Source organism: Pogoniulus pusillus, chromosome 27 (assembly GCF_015220805.1).
Source record: "Pogoniulus pusillus isolate bPogPus1 chromosome 27, bPogPus1.pri, whole genome shotgun sequence".
Classification (NCBI taxonomy): Eukaryota; Metazoa; Chordata; class Aves; order Piciformes; family Lybiidae; genus Pogoniulus; species Pogoniulus pusillus.
Window position 1 is genome coordinate 15,283,815 of NC_087290.1, and position 12,957 is coordinate 15,296,771.

A 12,957-nucleotide genomic window follows, 5' to 3' on the forward strand; every position below is an offset into this window, starting at 1 on the left:
TCCCCACCCACATAACGCACCGAGCAGCAGCCGCTCTTTGCCTCTCCACAACCCCGACTTTCAACTCCACTTCTTCCACAGCTGTGGCAGCCTGAAGCCGGCAAATGGGGCAGGGCAACTTCTGCCTATCTCTCCCCGTTCCTTCGCTAGGTGACCCCCCCTGCTGATCCACGACCCTTCATGATGCCAACTTCAGTGTCCCACAGGCTGGCTCCTGCACCTAGAAAAGCCAGGCAGCCTTTCCCACGTGGATGAGGTGAATACAAAGAGGTCTCCTTTTAATTAGTTGTTTTTTTTCCCAAGACTTTATTTGTCTAACATGCTTGACCAAAAATTACAACAACAATCAAGTTATGCCAAAATGATTAAATCATCTTTAAGCTTTCATACCTCAAGTACTTTTTAAATGATATTCTGAAGTAACAGCTGGGGGTTTGTAACCTCTCCACATAAAAATACACAATAGTTTGAAGATAACTTAGGAGAAAAGGAAATTATTTTGAAGAGACTACTTTATGGTCAACATAGAAATTTTGTTGAGGCTAACAAAAGGACCTCTTCCCCCTACTGTCACATTTTAGTCTCTGAAGTGCCATGAGCAAATGTAAACATTTCAGACTTTTAAGATGCGGCCAATTTCCTGCCACGTGTTGCAAACCACTTGGGGTGGGACTAGCCAAGATGCTTTTACTCCAGGTATGACCTATTGCTTCATCCTCCCAGTTATGGTGGGAGCTGATCTTCCACTATAGATTTCAATCCTTGCTGATTTACGAGCTGGCCCTGCAATTTCTACACAGATCACTTTGACAGAAGCAGCCCCACCTGGACTCAGGGCAGACTACTCATGTGCTTGTGAACTGTTCACCCCCAAAATACCCACTTGTAGGCATCACTAATCATTTTGGGCTTCATTTCAGGAAAAGGTGGCACATTAGGTTAGACCTCAAGTCATCCAACAGCTTCCAAGACATGAGACTTGTGCCTGGTCATGTTTTCTGCAGGTGTGGTGGTTTCTAGCAGGTCCACAGCATGCTAATTACTGGGCTCAGGTGTCACTGCTCCCAGCAGCAGCTGCAAGAGCTGCTGCCCACAGCAAGCAAGTGCAATGCAATGTTTCTGCCCACCCCGCTTAGAGTGGAGGCTGACATGGCCTAGCTTTGCAACACGGGTCTATTAATGGTGTGTGCACATCAGGTACATGCAGCTGCTACGTGAAGCTCATGTTTACACTCATGTATCAGGTCGAAGAAAAGCAACCTACACAATTATCCATTGCACATGTGCAGATGTGGGCTATGCACAGACCTGCTAACAGCCCTGCACTGGTAGCACAACGATCTGCCCAATGTGTGTAAACAAGATTCATGTCTAGATGCTATCAGCTCCAAATTCAGGACACCAACATTCAGAACACAGCAGCTGAATTCTTCCCATCTAGGCAAAAAGGCTCCTCTGATAGAGAGGGCAGAAATCCACCCTTTGTAGAGTACATTGGAAGCACATTTTTTTCTTGGCATGTTTGTAACCAATTCTCAAGGATGTACCTAGGACAGGACCAAAGTTCCAGCAGCTTCGGCACTTGCATTAACCTGCAGGAAAGCCACATGGGCAGCACCTTGGCAGCTGGCCACCCCAGCCACCTCCTGACATGGCTCTTGCTCTGCCATGGCTACACGTGCAACCTGACAGACGAATTTCAACTCAGTTAACCATTTTGTCTTGAGTCTCCTTCAGCTGTGTTGATGAGTGGGCAAAGAGGAATGCCAGGTTCTGGGAGGTGACCTCTGCTCCGTACCCATCGGTGTGCGATTATCACACATCACACTTGCACTGCACACCAAAAGCCAATATCCAAACTTCACCTCGGAATGATCCCTTCAACTTGACATCCACAATGCTACCCAACAACCACAATGTTGTTTAAGCCCTTCTGTCTGGGGCCACTGGTTGCATGTCCCCTTAACAGGTTTCAAACAGGCAGTCCCAGTGGTTTTATTTAAACTGCCACTACAGAACACTGGGTGGGTTTTTTGCTTTTTACATGCAATCACACATCACCTTACCCTGTGAAAAGAGAGTTGTTTGGTTTTGTTGGTGCATTTTTTGTTTGGTTGTTTGGATTTTTTTGTTGGGTTTGTTTGGTTTGCATGCCTTTTTTTTTTTTGTTGTTTTGGTGGTGGTGGTGGGTTTGTTTGGTTTTGTTTTTAAGGGAAATGTCATCCTTGTTGGTTTTCTTTCTTCCTCACAGAGAGGCCAGGTTACAAATTCCTGAGTTTATACTGCACTTAGCACAGTCTCCCTTCTTGAATGTTGAGCTGTTTACAGCATGCCAGCAATATGCACCATTTCCCTTACCATCTGTAATGCCAGATGTAGTAAAACTTCATTTCAGTACAGTGAATTAGGGCCTCTGTTGCATTGGTTTTGAATAGATGCAAAGACTCAGACCTGGAGGACTCAAAGTAATAGCTTTCCTCCTGTGAATGGTCAATCCTGCACCATCTTTTACGTTTGCCATGTTAATTAAGGGAAAGCATCTTTATCACCATTTTTCTTTTACCAAGAGCTCACAAGGAAACATCTGAATGGAGGAAAATCTAGTCTAAACACTTCAGTTTAAACTGCAAACTTTCTTAAAGGAACACTCCTTTGAAAAACATTGTTCTTTTAATTAAGTCCAATATAACATATGGTATATACAAAAGTCCCTACTTGAGATACATATATAGGTATGGACATGGAATGCATTCACTTTGTTGCGTTCACAAATATTTTAATGGCAAAATGTTAAAGTCTTTATCCTGTTTCTGGCATGAAAACGTCTTCGTTTCCACTTTCATCACTCAAAATTGATCTGAGAAGAGCTAGCAGGGAAAAAAAACAAGGTTCTTTGCTTTTTTGTTGTTGTTGTTGTTGTTGAATGGGTCCCTATTGGGTTTCTCAGCCAGCAATATAAATTTGCTAATGTGTTGGGTACAACTTCAAATCCTCATTATAATCATGTGTTCCTTGGAGTAGGCAAGTCAATAACTATAGGTGGATTAAGAGGCTGGTAATTCACAGTGCACACAGATGCATTCACATAGGTAGTAGTTCCATCAGCCATGACACCATAACCTATGAAGAAAGAAAAACTCTGGTTACTCATGATTCACCTTTAGCACACCTTGCTAACTGCCACCTTTATTACACAGAAGGAATTTTATAATGCTTTTCATACAAAATACAAAGGTCTCCTGATTCAGTACCATCTTTGTCCTGTGGAAGTTTTTGCCAACTTTCATACTGTGGAAGAAAACCAAAATGGACCCTTGCTAGCTAGTGGCTATGATCTCTGGTAGCCAGCTCTCAAACCTCCATAGAAAAGTATTTTTCCCTGCAATGCCTCTGGTTATGTATTTGGCTTTTTTTTTAGAACCTCAGTTTGGGAAAGATAGGACTTAGGTAACTGCAGCACTAAAAAAGCCATTCTGATGGTCTGCAGTCAGCAGTGTGGCAAACTTTGGGCAATTTTCATCTTCCTACCTTCTTTTCTATCTGCATTGTACATCTTTTAGGCAACTGGTGAAGAAAAAGCATTGCTTGGCTAAGTATGTGTGGGATTTGTCTGGTAGAGACCTCTTCTTCCTGTGTGTTTGAACTTGTTGGCCAGTTTCCACCAAACCTGATGGCAAAACACCTAAATGCTTGTCTAGGCAGAGAAACAAATTATTAATGCATCCTCTGACACCCAAAGACACTACAACATCTCCACGGGAGAAAGCACCCTTCTGTATGTCTCAGCATTGGCAAATTAGCTTTTCCTAGATCTGATTACATTTAACTACCTGACTGCCTAGAAACCCAAACCAAACCATTCCAGAACCAAATCTGCAGAAAATCAAACTCCCAGCATTAATATACTGAAATGGCGTTTCCATAAGTGAAGAATAAGCCCTGGAACTGTTTTGTTGTGATGAAAAAATAGACAGACTCTCCCACCGTTAAAAACCTTTTTATGAGTGACCAGGACAAAAGCATAAGCTGCTCAGCAGCAATCAGACAAGGAGCAGCAGCTACAAACTGGAATGTAGAAGGTTTCACATCGACATAAGCAGAAACTTCTTTACAGAGCAAGGATGATGGAGCACTGGAACAGCCTGCCCAGAGAGGTTGTGGAGTCTCCTAAAACCTGCCCGGACACATTCCTGTGTGAACTATCCTAGGAGATCCTGCCTTGGCAGGGAGCTTGGACTCAGAGATCTCTGGAGGTCTCTTCCAACCTGTAAAGTTCTGTGTGATTCTGTGATTAACACTAAAAGCTTCATGTTGGAAATTTGCATTGAAATGTTATAAGCAATATGAAGAAATGCATTCCAGAGTCAGAAATCTGTGATTCAGCCAAAACTACCTAGTGCAAGGCATTGGTACTAAGATTCAGTGTCACCATTAACAAAGGTAATAGTGAAACGTAATCGCTGCTACATACACTGAGTCCCACCTATTCAAATCCTAAGTACCTAGGATCCCTTCTGAGTGCAATTTCATGTCTTTATAGAAGGAGTGATAGCTCTGAAATGTGAAAACAAAGAGTAGCCAAATTCCTTTCTTTTCTGTTCCTTAGAATGCCTTGAATAATGTAGGGCTTCCTGGACTCCCCATGGAAAAAACACACTGTAATTAGGGACTAGGCAGGGAAGAAAACTCTGTCAGATTCCTGTCACAGACATTTCTTTACATCATTTGCTGTTTGCCACAGAACAATTGTTCTGTGCAAAACAAACTGCATGAAGGGCAGTTAGCATTGCTGCTGGGACTTCCTCTCAGCTATGCATTTAGAGAGAACCTGAAGGGAGGCTGTAGCCAGGTAGGGTTGGTCTCTTATGCCAGGCAACCATCAATAGAACAAGGGGACACAGTCTCAAGTTGTGCTGGGGCAGGTATAGGCTGGATGTTAGGAGGAAGTTTTTCACCGAGAGAGTGATTGCCATTGGAATGGGCTGCCCAGGGAGGTGGTGGAGTCACCGTCCCTGGAGGTGTTCAAGAAAAGCCTGGCTGAGGCACTTAGTGCCATGGTCTAGTTTACTGGCTAGGGCTGGGTGCTAGGTTGGACTGGATGATCTTGGGGGTCTCTTCTCACCTGGTTAATTCTATTCTATTCCAAGTGTGGACAACAGAACTGCTCTTTTTGCTGGAAGATTCCTAATGTTAGTTTTCACCCTTCTTCCACGGCCAACGGTTTCCTTGGCCATGACCTCAGCCAACTATTGGATGCAACAGGCAGACCAGGATTTTAGTTGGAGTCCTACCTTGTTACTTCTGTGGGTCAATTAGCAATGAGTTCACATGCAGAGGTAATTTCTGGCAGAGACAGCAGTGCAGGGGGAGAATAAGGAAGAAACATCTCTTCTTAGCGTCTTTCCCTCCTGGATGTTCAGTAAATGACTGCTGCAGATGTAGCTATGCTCAGTCAGGAGAAGAACTCATCTGTTTATATCATGCATTCTCCCTACAAAGAGCTGCTTCAATTGCACAGTCTGTCTGCAATGGGAATTCTCCTCTGCAGAGATTTAGCATCCCACTGCAAAACAGGCTATGCTGTTCCTCATTTGTTTTCTCTAAATTATGATAGTTAACAAGAAGAGTGCCTTGTTTCTGTGTTCTGATAACCACTGTGCCAACTGCAATAATTCACAGGATTTACCATTCTGTGGGCATACCACTCCTTTCTCTTGGGAGCCAAAGCTGGCTCCCAAACTTGGCTTGGTCTTAGCAGATGTGATTTTGTTTACCTGTCTGAAGTTTCATGGCCTACTAACTGTTTGCTTATATCCCTTGCAACCCACCTGGCTTAAGATTTGTGAAAAGATGATGAGTTTGAACTGTTTTCACCAGCTCTAAAAGACTTCTCTAACAGCAAAAGGCTAGTAAGAACTCCAGGGGCATATGCATTGGCTGTTGACTTTGTGATTTAACACCACTTTGGACATTAACCAGGCTTTAACAAGTCCTCTCTAAGAACATCCTCTTGCACAAGGAGAACAGACATAATCCCTGAGCTGTAAAATAATGATGTGAGCATCTTCTCCATCAATTTCACACTAGCACACATCTCAGCAATGTCACTTTTAACAGCGTGGTGAAAGCACCCAGCAGCAAGTCAGAGTGGGATTCCTTGGGGAGGTGAGTAGTCCTACACAAAACCAGAAGCAGCTAATGCCAGCTACTCTACTTTTTCTCCATTTTTTCATTTCTACACTGTTCACACCCACAGAAATCCTACCTCAAAGGCTGGAGCAGTCCCAGAACTAGAGAACCGGCAGTTGCGGAGCACATTTTCCTGCCAGTAAGTTCATGCTGCTAAGAAATGAGCAGCTGCTAATCCATGCTCACATTCCAACCCATACACTTCTGCACAGCCCAGCAGGGCTTTTTTTGGTGGAGACACTGCTCGACACCTTGCTGCCATGATCTGTCAACAAGACAGACTTCTCCATCGAAGACAGCATCTACCTTTCCTTTTGTCTGGAGAGGAACTCCTGCTGATACTGACTTGAGTAGGGCATATTTGTCACCATTTGCTGACTTACATGAAGGGAACTAATTTCTTTCCAGTTAAAAATCTACTAGTCAAGAGAACCACTTTACTTTGTCCATATACAAAATCTTTCTCCTGCCAAAGCAAATAAATACATGAATAAATATCTTGAACCTCTTTACAAGACAGTGGTGGAATCCCTCTTGATTACAACTTCTTATACACACTGGTGGGGAGAGACATCCTTTACTGTATAGACTTGAAGATTAAGCTTTAGAAGCATCTCTCAATGCATCCTTATCCATTTTACAAACACAGGAATCGAACCATAGAGAGCTTACAGGAATTACCCTTGGTCACAGAGATTCAGGACTGCAAAGCACAATCTATCAATCCTAATATCTAGCAACTTCTTGTAACTATTGGCCTCATGTTCTTATTTTTACATTCACAGCAGTACTCTCTGTGACAGAGGTGTCACTGGTTTACAGATGAAGAAACTGAATGAAAGAGATGCTGCAGTATAAATACAGGAATATGGGTATCAGCCTATTTCAACTCTGTATGTGCAGTTAAGTATTTGAATTCCAGAACTGCTTTAGTTCATACATTTTGAAAATTCAACTTAAAGCAGACAACTTCCATTGGTGCTTTCCAAACATATATACCAAGAAATGTGTTCTGACCTTCATGGATATGTCCAAACACGTGAAGTCTTGGCTGTATTCGTCTCTGGACTGTGTTCAGCAGCTCAACACATCCTACCCGCTGCATTTTCTTAGGAACCCAGTCTAGAAAACCTTTGGCAGAGAAAGGAAAGCTTTAAAAGAAGGCAGGTTATCTGCAAAGCTGTATTGCTAGATAGCATTTCTGAGATTTCACAAACAGCCATAGAAGAATTGCCATGGTTTAAAAAAACAGTGTTTGCCTTGGTATGCAGAAGAGGAAGGAAAAATAACCTCAGGAAAACCACATGAAGAAAAAGGACTCTTGCCAATTGTTTTTCAAGGGAAAAAAAAAACCCAAACCTGCAATTAAAGTATTGTTGCTATGTTAATGGGAGTACTCTATGCTTTATTCATTCTTTTTCTTTTAATAACTGAGGTATGTCCAAAGTGAGCCTGTAAAGAATCTAAATCAGCTCTTTAAATCCAGTTCTGGGATTTAATTTTTTCAACTGAACACTCAGCTGATGTAATGGAATCCGTGCTGCTAATAATAAAACTGTGTTGTTAGCACACTGCATCTTCCTCTAGAGGGACTCAGGTGAGGAACCCACAGCGTGCCTAGCAGCACCACCCTCAAGTAAAACTGGCTGAAGCACTTCATGACATAGCAAGCCTCACTAGCTAGACATCAAATAAGAAGAGAAACTCAGCCCTTCTGCAGTAGATGTTTTTCAGTGCTACATTCATATGCATGAAGCTTGTCTAAAAATGCATTTTTTATGAATACAGACATGTACACTAACTTGCTTATACACCTAAAAACATACTGTAGGGGGGTGCTTACTGCCATCTGAAGTCTCATGTTTCTTTCAAAGCAGCAGTGTAAGGAGGATGTTTTTGTATTAGAGGGTTTGCAGTAATCCATCTTGTTCTGCTGTTTTCAAGCTCAGCTTTGCTGGAGCTTCAGGACAGGTTCACATATTGAGCATTACCTCTGCAGATGCCAGATGCTTGAAAACCAGACTCAGTTTACTGTCAGATTTCAGAAAAATGGTAGAAACTTGCCCTTCCATCACAGTTGCTCAGAGAGCTTAAGTCCCAGTTACAGGAGTGAGTTGTGAAAGGGTATCCTAAGTGTCAAAAAGGAAATCCCAATTCAGAGGCAAAGACTCTAAATTCATCCAGACACCCCTGAAGACACTGCTTGGCTCTGCTTAGGGGGAGGTAGAAAGAGAAAGCCCCATCGAATTCAGAGCAGAGCAATGCTCAGTTCTGGTAACTGATTCTACCAATCACTCTTGGTCCCAAGGCAGGTCCTAAGCCACTGCAGGAAATCATAAGCATTAAGTGAAGCCAGCAACTCCTCCGGAATCCAGTCAGAGCAAACACAGCCACCATTCTTTGTTACTTCAATGATTTGAAACAGTTAAATCGTCAAAACCTCTGTGGTGAACATGAAGCCAAAAAGTATTTCCACTTCAGAAACTTTGCAAACAAAAAATCCATAACATTAACTTCTCCATTAAATTAAGCATTATTTATGTTGAACATGTTTTTGTTTACATGCATTATCACCCTTCTGAAGCTTTCCCGTATGTTTGCAGCTTATTATGTACACCTGACTACACAGGCTAAGAATAATTGATTACACCTAGCAAACAGAGTTCATCTTAGATTCTGTTTTTATGTTTGGGTTGGTTTTTTTTTTTTAATGTTTGGTTACTTGAAAAAGGTTTCTGCAGCTGTCAGGGAAGTATAAATCTTTGTCAGACAATCAAGCAGATAGCTACAAATGAAGACTTAAAGGTGAAATTAAATTAATGACAGAGAAAAGTCCAATCTCTTGAAGAGCAAGAAATAATGGTAAATGCAGATCTTCAGTCTGCTAGTTTGAAGCAGGCTAGAATGTTTTGGTGAGAAGAACTAGATTACAGGCTGTGAAAGGAAAACAAGGGTGATGTCTGCTTCCTTCAGAGGCTTGCTGAGATGTATAGGAACAAGAAATAAAAACATAGATAACCACTCTCACTTGGGCTGCTGCCTGAGCTACATCTTACTCTCTAACCTCAGCCTCCACTTTGGACTAATCCACTTTGCTTCTTAACCCCCTGGATGAACTTCTATTCTTCCTTGGGACTGGGGTAAGGTTGAGAGGGGAAGGTGAAGGGGTGGTTGAGAGCACCTCCTGGGGACTCAGGTTTCTGGGAGAGCTGTTGTGTTTCTGTATTACCTTTTTACCTTGTATATCTCTGTACATAACTGTCTATACTGTAAATATCTGCTTGTATATTGTGCTAGCTGTAAATATAAGCTTCATTCATATTTCCAGAACCAGCTGAATTTAGTCTGGGTGATTTCAAAAGTGTGGGGGGGGGGGGGGGACAGGGAACACCCTAACCACCACATTCAGGAATCAGTGAAAAGGCCTTAAAAAGTAATAATATCAATAAAAGTTACAAATATGCTGATACAGAAATCAGCATTGAGGTGGATCCCATAACAATGTAAGAAACCCCCCACGGCAGAGGGGCTGGAACTAGATGATCCTTGTGGTCTCTTCCAACCCTGACTGATTCTAGGTTTCTATGATATGAAATATATTGCATATCCTTACTAATAATAAGCAAGTTATTAATGCAATGGTCAATAACAGCTGCTTTAACTTTTGTTTTCTCATCCTGTGTGAACCTCCCATGGATCTCTGCCCTGGTTTCATCCCAATGCACTACTCTAAAACAAAGAAAGATTCTCTAAAAGAAAAGAAAATAAAGATTCTCTAAAACAAGAAAAGAAAGACTATTTGAGATTTTTATTCTGTGCCTAGCTAACTGAGAAACACAAAGTCCACTGCCTCTTAGTGGTGCTACTGCATCTAAATGATGCAGGCAATTTAAAATCATCTAATAATGTAGTATTAATTAGTTAAGGAGGAGGTGCACTCTTCTGAAGTAAGGGTATGGGGAAGAAGCACAGAAAATGGATGATGGACAGAATTTAGGCAGTCACACTGGAGAAAAGAAAAAAAGAGGAATTTGCAAGAGCACTGATTGCTATTTGTGATCATCAGGAACAGTTCTAGTGATGCTATCCAAGATCAGAACAGTAATCTGCTTCCAGGTTAAAATAACTGGCTGGGAAAGTCACGGAGGATCCTGTCTCCCAAAATGTCTACGGACAGAGCTACACCATGAGCAGGTTCTGTAAATGAGGCAGAGTGATAATTTCTTTTGAAGCATCACATAGGTGTAGGCATTGCTGTTTGAAGAGCACCAAGTGATGCCCTCAGCCAGAAGGTTCTGTGCCTGTGCCATACATCAGCGCATCAATAAGACAAAGAAATAGGAATTTTAAACAAGGATCCTTGAACATTAGGAAGAAGTTCTTTAACATAAGGGTAGTGGAACACTGGAACAGGTTGCCCAGTGAGGTGGTTGGGGCCCTCAAGTTGTGCTGGGGGAAGAATAGGCTGGATGTTAGGAGGAAGTTCTTTACAGAGAGAGTGATTTGCCCTTGGAATGGGCTGCCCAGGGAGGTGATGGAGTCGCCGTTCCTGGAGGTGTTCAAGAAGAGACTGGATGAGGCACTTAGTGCCATGGTCTAGTTGACTGGATAGGGCTGGGTGCTAGGTTAGACTGGATGAGCTTGGAGGTCTCTTCCAACCTGGTTGATTCTATGATTCTATCCATGCAGATACTCAAGGTGAGGCTCAACAGGGCTCTGGGCAATCTGATCTAGTTCGAGATATCCCTGTTGACTGCAGAAGAGACTGGACTAGATGAGCTTTGGAGGTCCCTTCCAACCCAGACCATTCTATGATTCTAAGGTAGCTGAAGCTTAAGGATTAAAAAAAGAGAACAAATAGCACAGACATGGAAGAAATGTATATTATCCCATTACATTTGAGGGCATGGACAGTTCTTATTTATTAACTTTCTAATGAAAGAATGTCTGTTGAATGCTGGCTCTGCAGTGCTCTCTAGGGGTTCTCTTCTTTCTGTCCATCCCAGAGCCTGGGCAGCTAAATTAGCAAGGTGCCTGAAGCTGGATTTCAAGCACTAGACAGAGGGATGTTGTTTGGATCAGCTGAGGACTGGTCTTTAAAATGTCTTTCAAAGTGCTGAAAAAGCTAATACAACCATATCAAAGATCTTGGATATTAACAGAGATTATTCCCACTATTGTTTCGAGCTGACATCTCAAGGGCTAAACAATTAACTTCAGGCATCCATATTAAAATGAGTCAGTCTATGGCATGCATGAGGCTCCACTTGGCTGAAACATCAAAATACATGCCCTTGCTGTGAGAAAAACCCTTTCCCCTAGGATTAGGGAGCCCTGGAATGCAAACTCCTCTTACTAAACAAAACAACAAAACACCAACCCTTTAAGTATTTTCTCCTCCAAGCTCTAAAAGAGAAGAAAGGGTGGAAGACAAGAGGGTTTTAGCTTCAAGAACCAGGGAAATCTGAAGGTTTGAAGAAACCAACTGCTTGTCTTCCACAGAAAGCACTCCAGAGTGTGGAGAACACTTAAGGATATGCTTCACTTTCATGGCTATTTATTAAACAAGTGAAAGTTAAACACAACGTTGCACTAACCATGGTTTCCTAGACATTAAACACACTGAGAAACATTCTAAAAGCCTTGACACCAGCTTCTGTGGTTGTATTACTTCTGTACCACAGATAAATCAACTAGCAACTAGGAATACAGGAAATCTCTCCTGGCTTTTGTATCACTTATAGTAACATTTCTAAGCCACAAGTCTGAAACTGTTTCTTGTTGCCAGATTGTATCACAGGTAAGCAGTTCTCCCACGCTGACCAGAACGGGCAAAAAAAGGCAGCTTTTGGGTTTGTGAGGCCAAAAATGCACCAGGTCAGCATGATTAGGAAAAAATACAGACTTGAGTACTTCTTGGAGGGAGAAAGTGCTAAAAAACCTAAGATCCAAATCAAGCATTTCTCTTCAGGTGGGCTCCATGCTTGAAATCACCTTCCTTTGCCAGCAGCAAAGTGGAGAGATGCGTAACAAATCTAGATCCTGCTTATTTATAAAGCTTGTGAAGGTTTTAAGACTCCAACTTTTAAGCTATTGTTTAATTCCCTGCCATTGAGCATAGGTAATCATGAAACATAAACCTGAGCTGAAGCCCTGGTGCTGCTGCAATCAGCCCAGAAGTTACACTCTTGTGCTTAGGGAGAGCCATCGGTTCCTGTACAACCATCTGAAACACACAGCTAAGAGCACCAGCATTTTCTTACCGAGAGGTGGTCCATGTGTTATAAGAATATCTATTCCATCTGGAATAAGGTTCCATTTCTCTAATAGTGCTTGGCCTCGTGGAAGATTAAAGCCCCAGCCATAAAACCAAGGTTGCCTGCCAAGAGAGGAGGAGAATGTCTTCAGTGCTAATTCCACGTAATGGTTTTCTAATTGTAACATGGAGGTTGTCTCTCTACTAGCATGAGATGTGGAGACACACATAGCATTCATTTCCTTCTTTGTGTGCAGAGTAAAACCTTCTTTCCATACAACCACTGTGGCAAATCAGTGCAGTCCTTACCACTTTCAGCAGGCAGCATACAGTAAAATATTCACAGTATTCCTCTAAACTAGGTGAAAAGAAAGTTTCACAAGAGCTGGACACCAAGATCTCCTTGTGTGGATTAGCATGCTGGATTCCCACAACATCTGGAAGCACATCTGTCTTAGATACCTAGGTGTGTATACAAGTCTTACATTGGCTCCCATCACATTTGGAACCAG

The 12,957-nt window shown here is 42.2% G+C and overlaps 1 protein-coding gene across 6 annotated transcripts in view; it reads right to left on the reverse strand.

The window, feature by feature from the left end:
- Window positions 1-286: 286 nt before the first annotated feature.
- MPPED1 (metallophosphoesterase domain containing 1) overlaps window positions 287-12,957 on the reverse strand; it is a 70,149-nt gene continuing 57,478 nt past the window's right edge. For all 6 annotated transcript variants that reach the window (XM_064165900.1, XM_064165902.1, XM_064165903.1 and 3 more), the window contains 3 exons: window positions 12,453-12,568; window positions 7,207-7,320; window positions 287-3,120 (listed from right to left, as the gene is read on the reverse strand). In XM_064165900.1, the coding sequence (XP_064021970.1) occupies window positions 3,002-3,120; window positions 7,207-7,320; window positions 12,453-12,568 (349 nt within the window). In that variant the 3' untranslated portion in view covers window positions 287-3,001. The remainder of the gene's footprint in view (window positions 3,121-7,206; window positions 7,321-12,452; window positions 12,569-12,957) is intronic.